At 37.3% G+C, this 15,840-nt stretch overlaps 2 protein-coding genes and 2 long non-coding RNA genes across 5 annotated transcripts; all 4 read right to left on the reverse strand.

Moving 5' to 3' along the window:
- Positions 1-255: 255 nt before the first annotated feature.
- LOC122138642 lies at positions 256-3,893 on the reverse strand. The gene is made up of 10 exons (XM_042732082.1): positions 3,501-3,893; positions 3,317-3,427; positions 3,173-3,220; positions 2,988-3,068; positions 2,166-2,216; positions 2,003-2,047; positions 1,805-1,866; positions 1,506-1,662; positions 634-1,020; positions 256-515 (listed from the first exon to the last, which is right to left on the reverse strand). The coding sequence occupies exons 2-9, from the start codon at positions 3,326-3,328 to the stop codon at positions 835-837; spliced, it is 642 nt and encodes a 213-aa protein (XP_042588016.1). The 5' UTR covers positions 3,329-3,427; positions 3,501-3,893; the 3' UTR covers positions 256-515; positions 634-834.
- LOC109080994 lies at positions 3,543-9,655 on the reverse strand. 2 transcript variants are annotated; one of them, XM_042732080.1, is made up of 7 exons: positions 8,724-9,655; positions 8,427-8,566; positions 8,103-8,307; positions 7,055-7,245; positions 4,762-4,903; positions 3,904-4,551; positions 3,543-3,684 (listed from the first exon to the last, which is right to left on the reverse strand). In XM_042732080.1, the coding sequence occupies exons 1-6, from the start codon at positions 9,586-9,588 to the stop codon at positions 4,421-4,423; spliced, it is 1,674 nt and encodes a 557-aa protein (XP_042588014.1). In that variant the 5' UTR covers positions 9,589-9,655; the 3' UTR covers positions 3,543-3,684; positions 3,904-4,420. The 2 variants fall into 2 exon arrangements, with proteins under 2 accessions (XP_042588014.1, XP_042588015.1); XM_042732081.1 differs by having other exon boundaries at positions 3,553-3,681.
- Positions 9,656-10,673: 1,018 nt separating this feature from the next.
- Positions 10,674-12,669, reverse strand: LOC122138643. Its single transcript, XR_006155709.1, has 5 exons — positions 12,623-12,669; positions 12,386-12,527; positions 11,179-11,232; positions 11,020-11,080; positions 10,674-10,899 (listed from the first exon to the last, which is right to left on the reverse strand). It is a non-coding gene; the product is annotated as an uncharacterized LOC122138643 (long non-coding RNA).
- Positions 12,670-12,702: 33 nt separating this feature from the next.
- On the reverse strand, positions 12,703-15,182 carry LOC109081663. Its single transcript, XR_002016266.2, has 3 exons — positions 13,571-15,182; positions 13,348-13,467; positions 12,703-12,846 (listed from the first exon to the last, which is right to left on the reverse strand). It is a non-coding gene; the product is annotated as an uncharacterized LOC109081663 (long non-coding RNA).
- Positions 15,183-15,840: the final 658 nt, after the last annotated feature.

Raw genomic sequence — 15,840 nt, forward strand, 5'->3', positions numbered from 1 at the left:
AAATCAATCTTCATACCAATTAATGTTCATAATACTATCATTGCATTCTGTTCAAAGATTTGGAAAATTTTTATTTTGATGTTGTGGGAACAAAGGTTCTTGAAACATTCATGTCAATAAAGCCCATCTGAACTGAGAAAAAAAAAAAAAAAGGGGTTCAAGGGGCGGTACCTTTTCAAAGGGCACACCTTTGTACCTAAAGATTCCATATTGGTACCATAAAGGTACATATTAGTATCTAAAGTGTACATATTAGTACCTAAAGGGTACAAAAAGGTGTACATTTTGAAAAGGTTCCACCCCAGTGACAGCTTTTGTACCTTTTTTTTCTGAGAGTGTAGAGAGAGATGCAAGAAATCTGAATAGAAATAACATATTACTGACATGACTTTTCCTGACCTTTAAATATGTAAAGCACACATTGTGATGTATGCAGCAGCACCACCCACCACCTGGATGCTCTCCACTTTTTTCTCAATTGTTTCTCTATCAACCTATTAAATTCTTCCACTTCACTGAAATAGTAAATGGAGAACATAAATCACTGTTGGGTTAACAGAAATACTGTTAACGCTTAAAAAAAAAATTATACATTGGACATTGTGTAAAAACAATTGCATTTTCTACTCTTACCTGTGATGATAATCAGGACGAGAGAGGAAGGCCTGCTTAGCATCCTGCAGAGACAAATTCTGAAGCCAGCCAGGCCATATATGATGGCATATCAAAAGAAAATTGTTAATTGAAATATACACAGGTCTGTACATAAGTAGCATAAGGTATAATATACAGTAGGGTTTGAAAGGGCAGAAACATGCACAATACATTATATTGTTATGCATTCCTCTGGAAATAGAACACCACTTCATCCGTGAAGCTCAGGTGCATAGTTGTTTTATGTAGTACTGACTTCAGAAAAGTAAAAAGGTTGTCCTGCTGTTCTTCACTGTCAAGGTAGACAGGCACCGGGCGAAAGGACTTCGGAGGATACCACTTTGAAGTCTTCCCGCTGAGTACGTCCTACAGGCAAATTATTTTGCCACAATTATTACAATTATTTTGTGGTAATAGGATTTTTAAGTGTATTGTGTGATAGTTGTTAGTGAAGGAACAACTGACTTTAAAGCTACAATATGCAGAATTGGAGAAACGAGCAAGACTAAGGTAGATTTTGAAAGCAATCAACCCAAAATATTCCACCCCCTACTTTTAGGGCTTATTTCAAAGCCAAACCTCCAAAACAAATGAACATGCACTGCCTGAGTACTGCTGAGTACTGCTGGAGTACTCCGCTGAAGATCAATGAGTGCATGGGCAGATTGTGTGCATGTACTGTATGCAGGTATGTATTTAGAGAGGCAGGTAGGCGACCAATCACAGACAGGATTTTTATTTGCCTGTGACTGCCAAAAAAATGGGCCACATAATTGACAATATTTTTAACAAAAGCCCTGGTTGATTTATTTACTGCGAGTCTGTAATGATGAATATGTCATCATATTCACCAAATGCTGTTCAGCTCCCGGTGAATGTACAATGAAGTCCACCAGTCTCTTTTCTTCTGCAGTGCGGTCAAAGACAGCCTGCATGTGGGCTGGAATTTTCTCAGTGATGGCACACTTCCTTGGCACTCTGAATATTGGCTGAAACCTCTGGCCATACCTTTCAAACATTAACAACAAGATTAATCTAAAGTATTGCATAAAAAAAAAAAAAATTATTGGTGTCTACTTATAACATTAAGTTAATGTAGTCAACAGGTGAACATACACAGGCTATTGTTTATTATTTAGGGCTGTCATACCCATCAATTTTAAAACGCTCCATTAGAAGACACCACCACTTCCGAATCAAAGGCATGTCCATCTGAAAGAAATGTGACAATGATAAGGAGAGTCTTTAGTTTTTAATGCATCTCTTTACTTCAAGATAAACAAGTATGTATATAAGAAACATTTAAAGCATCAATTTCATCCTTATAAACATTTTTGAATCAACTCACCTCCTGGAATTGAAACCCTGTGCTTGTCACAATGGAAAGGGTATACTAAAACAGAGAAAAGGAAAACATTTTATTTACTATGTTGAAAGAAACATGCAAATGGTTTCCACACACACACACACACACACACACACACACACACACACACAAAAGGACACTTTACCATAAGCATAAAAATCCCACAGTCATTCCAACAGATCTGGCGTGGCAAGCCCTATAATCAACAAAAAAATAAGGTAAGATTAGTGATACATGAAACATGACTGATAGATAAAAGCTGCTGTCTTCTCTGTCACGTCTTGTATATGAAATGCAGATTATGGGCAATCATATTTCATCGGAATATCTAATTATGCAATGTATTATTCAGCACAATATCATGCCCAGTCTTCTCAGTCCAGCTCCCTGGATCAATTTTCTGAGCAAGATCTCTATACAAAAAAAAAAAAAAAAAAAAAAAAAAAATACAAATAATTTGAAACAGATAGATGTGACAACCACTGAGACATTAGGCTATAGGAACGTTGCAAACAGTATATATGAACATGGCAAACAGTATGCCTCAAATGTGGACCTAAAAATGGCTCTGTACTCAGCATCACCAAACCCAGACTCATGCAGTGTGTACTGTGAGTCTAAAAGGAGGATCTCTCTCAGGAGTGGCTTCATGATCTATAATGTGATAATGGTTAAAGACATGCACATGAGTTTAAAAGTCATTAGGACAAAGAGTAGAGCTGCAGTTCACTTTGTTGGAATACACATGAACAAACCAAGTTAATTACCACTGCATGTACTATGTAATATCTAGTAACAGTAACATTCCCTTACACAGAGAATGAATTGTCCTGGACCGTTTGTGTTGGTCCAACCTGGAAAGACTAAGAAGTCTTTCATGTCGATATCCTCCTAACATTAATGAAAAATGTTGTCATTATGCAGTACTACATTTTTGTGACACCATACTTATTTTATACTCACTCACTGGAAAGTTGGCAGTGATGTTGCTTTGTGTATCCTTCCATGTAGGAACAACGAACATGTCCTCTATATAAATGTCTTTGCCCTATGAGGAAAAAAAAAAACAGTAACTTTGAGAGTAGACAGTAAAATAACAGAATAAATTAACAGCACAAATTTAAGCTTTAGTCTCAGATAAAAGTTACATACACGTTGATGAGCTGCTTCATGAATCAATTTAAAGCAGGCATTCCCAATCTGCAAGAAACAACCAAAACTCATCAGTGAACAAGCATAAAAGCAAATAAAAATGCTGTTTCCCTTCCTTGTGTTTATTAACTTCCCAGTACTCACATGATAATCCATGTCTCTTAGCAACCCCAGGCTCCAGAATTCTTCACGTGTGATACATAAAGGCCCTTCTTTCACAATAATTTCTGCTTCTGTGTCCAGCACATAATTGAGCTGCAAATAACAGATATTATTATTATAAGTGTGTGACATGAAAAACAATTACTATTTGTACTAATTAACTTACCAGTTTGTCCTGGATAGGATTCCATTCTTTTGCAAAGTGCTTAAATTTCAAAGAGTAGTCAATAGCCGCAGTCGGGGCATGCTGAGGGCCGCTGTTGGGGGCGTGCCGAGGGCCTCTGTCGGGGGCGTGTCCAAGGGCTGCTGTCGGGGTGTGCCGAGGGCCACTGACGGCGGCACGGCTTCTGCTGAATCAAAAGTAGAAAATCACAATATATTAATTCATTAATAGTCATATGTGTTAGTGCAAGTTTAAGAATGTCAAATGTACCAGGTTGAGCAGTGGAAGGTGTCTTAATGAATTCTGTAATTTCTAAAAATATAAATAAATTTCAACTATACAAAACAGTGAATAATAATATGCTGCATTTGTGATAGATTTGCATAATCAAATTTGAAAAAGTTACCCAACACTGCCTGGCTTTGGATATTCATAGCTATCTTGGTATCAAAAGCCTTTTTTATGTCACACAATCGTTGTTTGTTTTTGTGACAGTTGTAGTGGTGAATGATATTCCTCATGAGAAACAGATGAGTTGATGATAAAGCCATGTTTAAGTAGTAATTTTATTTTTTTTTTTTTTCATTTTTGCAAACAGCTGTTCTGCTATTTGGCTGTTGACTATTCCAGCAAGTTGCGGGACCAGGCCAAGCTTCCTCAAGGCATTACGGCATCCTTTGTGTTATCTTCATGGAAACGATCATACAGAGCATAATGCTCTGCTGAACCAGTCATGGGATGGCCATCACAGTCTGGGACCACTTTCTTGCAATTCAACCAAGGAAGTGACACCTTTAGTTTCCTATCTTTGTCTAGTGCTATGTTTTTATGGAGTTGGGGCCTTTAACCATCCTTCAAATGGTTTGAAGGGCAACTTTTCTGGTTCTCTCAGATTCATGTGTGTTGCTAGTCCACGTGCGAAGTCATATTACAATATTTGGCATGTATTTCCAAGAAAGGAGCATGTCTGTGAAGTCACGTGGGCTTTCAGCTCTAATGTTGCACTTTATACTGTATACAATGCCACACGGGCACATAATCACAGCCCAACTGCCTGAAATGGAAAGAAGCAGAAATGAACAGATTGTAAAAAGACAACCTTTGTTTATCCAACTAAAAAGTTTTTCATCCTCACTGATATGTGTATGTGAAAACACTTTTCGGATATTAAAAGAGTAACACCATTTGAAGTTATTCCACCCGGTGAAAAACCTTAACAATAATAGTATCTTACACATACAGTACACTGTGAAATTTTGCTTACCTGACGCAGCCCAATTCTTTTGAAAGACCTTGTCATACGTGTGCCTTGACTGCAATTCATTGGACAGTCTCAGGAGGAGGTCATTTCGCGATCCAGAGGAATCCAACCCACACTCCCTGCATAAATTTCTAACCACATGAACCTGTCAAATAAAATAAAATGTGTGAGGATCTTCATGTTTTCAGGTAAAATAATGGCCTGTAAATCACTCCTAAAAAGACAAATATAAATATAGCTGCAAGCAGCAATTACGGGGCCAAGCACTCCAGCGGCAAATTGAGGAGCTAAGCATGGCATGGAGCATCACACCAAATGCAACAATGAGCAATTACAGCAATTTTAGGATGATTGTAATTGAAATGGTGGAAAAATCATAAAATATAAGCACTAGTATTATGATTAAATGGCTTATCACTTTTGACCAACAGGTGGCGCTGTAATCAAATCATTTTGGTGTTTTCTGTGTGAGGTGAGAATGGCACACACAAAGTTTGGTGTCAGTATGCCAAAGCATTGCAGAGATACAGGCTGAAGTGTCATTTTGGCATCATGCCTGAAATTCGTCGCTGTGGTATGCGAAAACGGTTTTGTCTATCGATACAAAATCCATAACACTTTGTCAGCACAGTCTGAAGATAATGTGATTCAATTTTGGTGAAAATCGGACCAATGGTTGATGAGGAGTTCGAAAAAGTAGGTTTTCAACTTTAATCAAAATGGCGGACAGGAAGTTCAGCGTACTCTGGCATATTTGGTATCTATGTTGTCGGTATAAGCCAAGGAATATTTTGAGACCAGTTTCATTGCAATAGGCTAATGCAATAAAAAGTTATAAGCATTTTTATAAATGTAATTATTAATGGTTTATGAATGGTTTATTATTCTTGACCAATAGGTGGCGCTGTTACCAAATTGATGTGGCATGGTCAGTGTGAGGTGACAATGGCACATACAAAGATTGGTGCAAATATGTCAAAGCTTTGCCGAGATACAGCCTCAGATGTGTTTTGGCATCTTACGAACAAATTCGTTGATGCGCTAAACGAAAACCGTTTTGTATATCAACACGAATTCCATAACTTTTTGTCAGCTTGGTCTGAAGATGATCCGAACCAAATTTGGTGAAAATCGGACTAACGGTCTAGGAGGAGTTCGAAAAAGTAGTGTTTTCAACTTTAATCAAAATGGCGGACAGGAAGTATGGCCAATTTTGGCATAATTGGTATCGATGTTCTCGGCAGGACCCAAAGAATATAGCGAGACCACTTTCATTTCAATAGTCTAATATTTTCAAAAGTTATTAGCATATATCAGATATTTCATTATAACTTTTGACCACAAGGTGGCGCTGCCACCAAACTTTTTGAGTAGCTTCAGGGCATGGATCCAAACATTTTTGTAATTATTTTCGTAGCGATACGATAATGCGTTTTTAAAAAAATACAGCATTTTGAAACATAATTCAAAATGGCCGACACCTAAAATGGCCGACACGGGAAAATTGGATATCATTTGACTTGACATGACCCACCGAATCTAATGAGACCAGTTTTGTGATTTTTGGCCAAACCATTCAGAAGTTATAAGCAAAAATATGCATTTTTCATATCTCCTGACCACTAGGTGGCGCTGCGTCGAACACACTGCAGGAAGTCTCAGGTCATGCTTGTTATAACACACACCAAGTTTGGTCTCAATACGCCAAACCGTTGCGGAGTTTATAGCCTCACAAGCATTTTTGCGTGCTTTTCGTAGAATTTTTTCGTGTGGTAGTCGAGAACGGTTGGACGAATCAACTTGAATTCCATAACTTTTTGTCGGCATCATAAGAAGATGAACTGAGCCAATTTTCGTGAAAATCGGACTAACCGTCTAGGACGAGTTCGAAAAAGTAGGTTTTTCGAACAATTGAAAATAGCGAAAAAACTAAGACCTTGCGATTTTTGAATTTCGGGGTTCATTCGACTTGGCCTGAGCCAAGGATTCAGAGGAAAAAAGAATTTTCATTTTGTGGCGTACGGTTCAAAAGTTATTAGCATAAAAATATTGAAATTTTGGACAAGTGGTGGCGCTAGAGAGTAGGAGATAGAGAGACTTCAAATTTGCTATAGCTGATGCTGGGACTGTCCTCTATCAGTGTGCCAAATTATACAACTTTCCCGCAATCGGTTCTATGGGCTGCCATAGACTTGCGGCGGAAGAAGAAGAAGAAGAAGAATAATAATAACGCCAACGGTTTCAATAGGTGCCTACGCACCTTCGGTGCTTGGCCCCTAATTAACTGTATTTTTACCTTCTGCTTGTACAGCTCCTCTGTCAGGCGGTCTTCAGAGACTGTTATTTCACAGACCTCAGCTGGTTTTGCCGGACGGAATTTTTCAAATTCCATATTGAGGACACTGTTTGACCGGCTTGTATTTCTGGCTATCCACGGTGCCCAAAAGTGGAAAGTTGGCGGAACTTTAAATGGATTGTGTTGGTCACCTTTGGGAATATCAAAACTAGGGCTGTCAAATGATTAATCACGATTAATCACATCCAAAATAAAAGTTTTGTTTACATAATATATGTATGTGTACAGGGTATATTTATTATGTATATATAAATACACACACATGCATGTATATATTTAAGAAGAATATGTTATGTTTATATATTAAATATATTTATATATGATATAAAATATAAGAATATAAATATATAAATGTATATACATGTAAATATTTTCTAAATACATAAATTTATGTGTGTGTATTTATATATACATAATAAATATACCCTGTACACATACATATATTATGTAAACAAAACTTTTATTTTGGATGTGATTAATCGTGATTAATCATTTGACAGCCCTAATCAAAACACAAGAAATATATTAAAACATATTGATCTTGACATCTTGACAAATATAAACATGATATGTAACATGTTTGGGTTTGTTAATTAGTTTGTCACACAATTCTTCAGTCAATGAATAAGGTGTTACATGTTTACAAATTAATCTTGGCTGGCATTACTCGTTACAAATCCTCGACTGATCCTTTCCATTGAAAAAAAATGCCAAAAATGCTCCATATCAACCTCTCCATTAAAGTCCTCTGGAGGTTGTGCAAGGTCACTTACTAAAGAAATAATGTGGAAAAAACATTACACAAATAGTAAATTCTGAAAGTAACCTGGGGTGTGTTTCCCGAAAGCAGTGTTAGTGAACTAAGGTCGTAAGTTCCATTGAGCTCAATTGGTAATGACAGAACTTGCGATCGTAGTTCGTTTTGGGAAACACACCCCTGGTCTGTAATTGACATCTAAATCAGTCTATTCCATGAAAATATTTTTACCTGACAAATGGAAGGCTCGCTTTTTATGGAGGTCCATGATGACCACTGGTGGATGATCACCACAATTTACACAGGAAAACTGATAATCATGATCAGTGAGTGCTTCAAAATGAATATACCCATGAAGAACTGTATTAGCTGAGGGAAACTTTACCCCTGTAGTCAATTCTAAATATTCTACCACTCTGCTCACTGCAGTATGCACCTATGGGAGAAACATTATAGTAAAAATACAGAAAATGTTCTGTTTAAATTTCATATATTTACCCTTTAAAAAGATTCATTCACAGGTTATACTTAAATGAAATAAAAATAAAAAAATACCTGTAGCATGTTCCTTATGGTTAAGCATAAAGAGAGATCAAGGATTATCCGGTCATTAAAACTGTGTAGGCCATCTTTCCACTCTTGGTAACGGTAGAAGCTTCCGCATTGATGACAAGGTTTACAGTACGTTGAGATGTCTAGAAATCAGAAGTTTCAACAATATTTTCAGTACGGTTTACAACACATTCAATGATTTCCTGTGTGTTTCCTTTCTATGTGCCTTTTTAAATTAATTCTGTTCATGCTAAGCTGGCATATGGGACAATTTTTACGCAGTACTTGCTTCACACGGACCCTTTGTATTTTCGTACTTGGGGTGGTTGGCACAGTGAAGGTTGTTGGAGCTGGGATGGTAGAGGTAGTTGGAGCTGGAATGGTGGAAGTCGTTGGAGCTATGATGGTGATGGTGGAAGTAATTGGAGCTGGGATGGTGGAAGTAGTTGGAGCTGGGATGGTGGTGGTGGAAGTAGTTGGAGCTGGGATGGTGGTGGTGGTCGAAGTAGTTGGAGCTGGGATTGTGGAAGTAGCTGGAGCTGGAATGGTGGAAGTAGCTGGAGCTGGAATGGTGGAAGTAGCTGGAGCTGGAATGGTGGAAGTAGTTGGAGCTGGAATGGTGATGGTGGAAGTAGTTGGAGCTGGGATGGTGATGGTGGAAGTAGTTGGAGCTGGAATGGTGGAAGTAGTTGGCGCTATGATGGTGATGGTGGAAGTAGTTGGAGCTGGAATGGTGGAAGTAGTTGGAGCTATGATAATGATGGTGGAAGTAGCTGGAGCTGGGATGGTGGAAGTAGTTGGAGCTATGATGGTGATGGTGGAAGTAGTTGGAGCTGGGATAGTGATGGTGGAAGTAGTTGGAGCTGGAATGGTGGAAGTAGTTGGAGCTATGATGGTGATGGTGGAAGTAGTTGTAGCTGGGATGGTGGAAGTAGTTGGAGCTATGATGGTGATGGTGGAAGTAGTTGGAGCTATGATGGTGATGGTGGAAGTAGTTGGAGCTGGGATAGTGATGGTGGAAGTAGTTGGAGCTGGAATGGTGGAAGTAGTTGGAGCTATGATGGTGATGGTGGAAGTAGTTGTAGCTGGGATGGTGGAAATAGTTGGAGCTATGATGGTGATGGTGGAAGTAGTTGGAGCTGGGATGGTGGAAGTACAGGTGCATCTCAATAAATTAGAATGTCGTGGAAAAGTTCATTTCATTAATTCAACTCAAATTGTGAAACTTGTGTATTAAATAAATTCAATGCACACAGACTGAAGTAGTTTAAGTCTTTGGTTCTTTTAATTGTGATCACATTTAACAAAAACCCACCAATTCACCATCTCAACAAATTAGAATACTTCATAAGACAAATTAAAAAAAAATTTTTTTAGTGAATTGTTGGCCTTCTGGAAAGTATGTTCATTTACTGTACAGTACATGTACTCAATACATGGTAGGGGCTCCTTTTGCTTTAATTACTGCCTCAATTCGGCGTGGGATGGAGGTGATCAGTTTGTGGCACTGCTGAGGTGGTATGGAAGCCCAGGTTTCTTTGACAGTGGCCTTCAGCTCATCTGCATTTTTTGGTCTCTTGTTTCTCATTTTCCTCTTGACAATACCCCATAGATTCTCTCGGGGGTTCAGGTCTGGTGAGTTTGCTGGCCAGTCAAGCACACCACCACCATGGTCATTTAACCAACTTCTGGTGCTTTTGGCAGTGTGGGCAAGTGCCAAATCCTGCTGGAAAATGAAATCAGCATCTTCAAAAGGCTGGTCAGCAGAAGGAAGCATGAAGTGCTCCAAAATTTCTTGGTAAATGGGTGCAGTGACTTTGGTTTTCAAAAAACACAATGGACCTACACCAGCAGATGACATTGCACCCCAAATCATCACAGGCTTGGAAACTTAACTCTGGACTTCAAGCAACTTGGGCTATGAGCTTCTCCACCCTTCCTCCAGACTCTAGGACCTTGGTTTCCAAAGGAAATACAAAACTTGCTCTCATCTGAAAAGAGGACTTTGGACCACTGGGCAACAGTCCAGTTCTTCTTCTCCTTAGCCCAGGTAAGACGTCGTCTGTGGTTCAGGAGTGGCTTAACAGGAGGAATACGACAACTGTAGCCAAATTCCTTGACACGTCTGTGTGTGGTGGCTCATGATGCCTTGACCCCCAGCCTCAGTCCATTCTTTGTGAAGTTCACTCAAATTCTTGAATCGATTTTGCTAGACAATTCTCATAAGGCTGTGGTTCTCTCGGTTGGTTGTGCAACTTTTTCTTCCACACTTTTTCCTTCCACTCAACTTTGTTAACATGCTTGGATACAGCACTAGTTGGAGCTGGGATGGTGGTGGTTGTGGCAGGGTGCTTACCCTTGCAAAAAGACAGATGCTTCATGAAGTCCGGTTTACACAGCAGCATGGAATTACAGTGGATGCAGTGGTAATGTCACTTTGGTCGGCAATGTAATCCACATCTGTGAATGGTATACCCTAAAATATAAGAACAATAAACTGTAGTATTATTACGATGGTCATCAGTGTAAATTATGAATACCAAAAATCTTAATCAGGTTAACAAAAACAAAACATGGCTGTCTTCAATGACTGCACCTTCAAATAGATTCCCACGAGTCTTCTGGATCACCTCCTGATTGCTGGCAACGTCTGTATCCTAGAAGTATTTAAAAGGATGGAGTACTCAAATTCTTATGTATTAACTTTACCACAGCATTTATCAACCTTGAGAAAAAAAAGAAAAAAAAATATCACCATATACACTCCATTCTGCTAGGGTCTTCATTTGAGTACTTCAGTTTCATTAGTCTGAAGACGCAAACAACAACGAAATTTAGCCTTTACATTTTTTCTAAAATAACATTTAAAAAACATGTCAGTCATTCATTTCCTTATGAGAAATCCAGGCAAGCAGTCAAGATGGAATTCTAACAAACATTACAGTGGAAACTGGGCCAGATCAGCACAGAAAGCCACTGTCCTGCAAAATTCCCAATTAAAGGGATAGTTCACCCAAAAATGAAAATTCTATCATTAACTGCTCACCTTTATGTCATTCCAAACCCGCAAGATCTTTGTTCATCTTTAGAACACAAATTAAGATATTTTTGATGAAATCTGAGAGCTTTCTAACCCTGCTTAGTGAGCAACACAACTGGAATGTTACCAGACCCAGAAACGTTGTAAGGACATCAGTAAAACAGTCCATGTGACATCAGTGTTTACACTGTAATTTTACAAAGCTACAAGAATACTTTTTGTGTGCAAAGAAAACAAAAATAGTGACTTTATTTAACAATTCTTCTCCACTAAATCATGTATTCCACCATTATCAAGAGTACCTCTGCACGTAAAAAATGCATGCGCGTCATGCTGCTGACATACAACACGCATGCGCTGAGCCTTGTTTACATGCAGAGGGAAGCAATGTCCATGCCTCTTGATACTCTCCATAATGGTGGAATGTGATCTGGTGGAGAAGAAATGTTGAATAAAGTCATTATTTTTGTTTTCTTTGCACACAAAAAAGTATTCTCATAGCTTCGTAAAAGTGCAGTTGAACCACTGATGTCACATGGACTATTTAATCAATGTCCTTACTACAATTCTGGGTCTGGGAACATTTCAGTTGGATTGCAGCCTATGGAGGCTCAGACAGGGTTTCTGCAGGTTTTTTAAGCTCAAATGTAAGATGTTTTAAGACCTTTTTTAAGAACTGCACAAATAAAATTCAGCCATAATCGCAATTCTGGTCTTTCCGTGCCCAAATGTAAGACCTCTTGAAATCATAATTAAAACTTTAAGACTTTTTAAGACCCCGCGGAAACCCTGCTCAGAATGCCGAAAAAAATATCTTAATTTGTGTTCTGAAGATGAATGATGGTCTTACGGGTTTGAAACGACATGAGTGTGAGTAATGACAGAATTTTTATTTTGGGGTGATCTAGCCATTTAAACACACCTGAACCAGCTAATATCTCCCCCAGCTGCTCTTCTTTGACACTCGCTGGTCACTGTTTGTGCCACCAGACTCTGTCTGTGACTCTTACCCCAACTGACCTTGGCCTCTTTTGATACAAATCTTGACCAGATAGATCCTCCATCTGCAAAATAAATAAATAAACATATACATGAAACATTCTCACAGGATAATAGAAATGTAAGTATTGAAGTGTCACTTTATTTTTAGCAAACCTACCTTTACAATGGTTGCGATATTTTTTTTGATGGACTTGTGGTATTATTTTTTTTTTTATTTTTTTGATGATGCTGCAAATGTCATTTTTTCTTCAACATTAATCAAAGGTGATCTTTCTTTTTTGAATTTGTTTTTAAGCACATCCTCTGCCAGTCTTTTCTCTCAAGAACTGGTATTTGGTAATAAGGGCTGAAGACAACTTGTTGTGTTCACCATCTGCATACCTGAAAATAGAGAAAAACATCTGTACCCTCATCATTCTCTAAAATTATAAACTTACTGCATGGAAATTACCATGTATATGCGCATTTAATCAAACAGACCTTGAATTGTTTTTGATCTTGTTTGCTTTGTCCTGTCAAAGAAAAAATCTCTAGACCTTGAATCTTTTTTTTTTTTTTTTTTTTTTGCTAAAAACAAGCAATATGTTGTCTTGAGATTGATCCAGGTGGAATATCAACAGGAAGTCAACAATATAACATCAACAAGATAACAATATAGTTCGGCTTAACATATGTGGACACCTGACCTGACCATCACTCCTGATTGAGCATCCCATTAAAAATGGGAATGCAATAAAGTTGCTTTGTAATAACAACCAAATGCATAAATATAAGAAAAAGTCACTAAGTTCTTCCGTACATCCCATTAAATAATTACAATAGTAAATAATAATTAGTAAAGGTGTCAACGTATTTTTAAACACGTGTAGAATATTAACTTACTCGTGGTGTCTGTGGTCTTGCTGGCATCTCAGTCTTTAGGTTTTCTTGTAATCTTATAAATTTAACTGAATCCTTCATTTTTGGTTAGTTTCATTAAAGTGTCTCCATCAATTTCAGTATCTGTTAAAACAACAGGAGTCATAAAATTATATTTATAAAGTTAGAGTTATAAAGGCAGTTATAAAGTACATACAAACAGTATTATTTTAATTCAACATACTACCTTGATAGGGACAACGGTGTCTCTTTTGAGGATTGATGATAATAGCGTCCTGTTGTCGTCCAGGTTCAGTTCTTCATTGTTTTTATTCTCAAAATCGAAACAATATAATAATAATAATAGTAAAAATAATAATAATGATGATGATAATAATAATAATTAAACAATTACTAATAAGAAAGAAAGATAGGTAGAAAGAAAGAAAAATAATCTTGCTGACGAAACCTTAAATATGCTTCAGATACGAAGGAGTGTTACAGAATGACATAATGGTGTTCCTCAATAATATAAACATGTGCCCAACCTGATCATGTCTAAAAGGTGTTTTGCAACCACATTCATTTAAAATAATCCGCTTTTGTCACTTGTCATGTTCTGAGCTGAATAGGCTATCTGAGATTTCAAGGCTGAATGTGGTATGGGGAAAATTTAAAGGATGTACGGCTGTAAAATATGAAGATAGCCTATTGAACATAAAGTTTATTTTTAGGAGTAAGAATTTCACTTCACCCTCTCCATTTAACACAGAATAGCTTCTGGTTCATTTATGAACATAAAACTGAACTTTGTTTTTTTTTTGTGATATTTAATTTGTGTTCTAAAAATTGACAACAATATGGTGCACTAAAGATTATTGTGCAATTTAGAGATATGTGAGGTGGTCATGTGTACAGACGAAACACATTGTATCAACAATGTTGCCACAACTGCATCTGACATCACAATTAGTAACTAAATAAGAGAAAATTAATTAATACTGAGTGTGTAAATTAATAATTTACTAATGTAACAGTTAAGCAAATCGTGTTCTAACTGTACTCTGTCTAGTCTTTACAGTACGTTATATCTTAGAAAAGGTTCATGGTTCATGGTTCATGGTTCAAATATGCTAGGTTCTAATATGAACCCTTTACCACAACAGAGGTTCTTAAAATAACTGCCAAATAACGAGTGGATCATTATAGAACCTTTAAGTTCAACTTTGAACCTTTTTGATAGCTAGAAGTTCATTTTTGCACTTAAAGGTTATTTTTTTAACTCTAAAGGTCCATTCTCTTCTAAGAGTTTATATCACACGACCTGACGACCAAGAGAGCTGACAATTGACCATCACTTAATTTACCATCACCTCGCGATTGAAAATGTGACACTGATATGACAGTTCAACAAACAAGTTAATAATATTAAGTCACTTACATTTTAGATGAAATAATGACTGTTTTGGTCTATTTTAGCAGCAAAAATAGATCCGATGAATCCAAACAAAGATCACAACATAGCGCATCTCACAGCAACACTCAATCGTGTTTTGAATGATTCAGTGTTTTGAACAAATTGTTTGAGTCAAAGATTCAATGACCCATTCACAAACATCTGTCTCATTCTTGATGAATCGGCCGTTTGAACGAATCGTTTGAATGAACGACTCAATGACTCGCTTAATAAAACCGCTTATCATTTGCGCTCACTATCGACAAACCAATCAAATTTGGTTTTTTTTAATCAGTCAAAACCCATGTTAATTTTTATTCAGGAGTTATGTATATACAAAACTATAACTTTTTATGACAGTAGTTTAGTGATAAAAAATAAAAATAAAAAAAAATTTCCAGCTTTTTTCCCCTCCCGTCCTGTAGCCTACTCGCGCGGTTGTCCATGCCGAGTAAATTCGCGCGAACCGCCAATAAAAGAGAAGAAGAAGTAGTAGTAGTAGAAGAAGAAGAAGAAGAATTGGAAGAAGAGTAGTAGTGAGGTCGTTTGAAAAATTAAAATCTATACTTGTCTCGAGAGGTAAGTAATCAGCGATTTATTACTTGTTGTAGTAATTTTTAAATAAAGTAAAAAGGAAAAGTGTTGCACATTCGCTTGTAACTGATGTAAAACAAGCATCAGGCCTGCTTCAGTGTTCGTCCTATAGACGTTAGTTGAGTAAATTTTTGTCAGCCATTTCAATGCAAACTGTGTTTTAATTGGAAATGAATGTAATTAACCCTTAAATGCACGAGTACGTGTATTGCCAATCTTTATTAAAAATCTGGGTCTTTAGCCAGATCCCTAACTGCTGTTAGAAGATAACAAACCTTGTTGAAAAGACGACACTGCCCGACGTCTAAACAACATTAAAATGTTGTTGAATAGTGAAAGGTGAAAAGATTTTCGAAAAAAAGAAAATTTTCGTAATTGCCACAAAATTTTCGCAGAATTTTGGCTTAGAAGCGTCCCGTGACGTCATCGCATTCAGTCAAAGAAAGGCCTTGCGTTCTCATCAGGAC

Source organism: Cyprinus carpio, chromosome B10 (assembly GCF_018340385.1).
Source record: "Cyprinus carpio isolate SPL01 chromosome B10, ASM1834038v1, whole genome shotgun sequence".
In the NCBI taxonomy this organism is placed as follows: domain Eukaryota; kingdom Metazoa; phylum Chordata; class Actinopteri; order Cypriniformes; family Cyprinidae; genus Cyprinus; species Cyprinus carpio.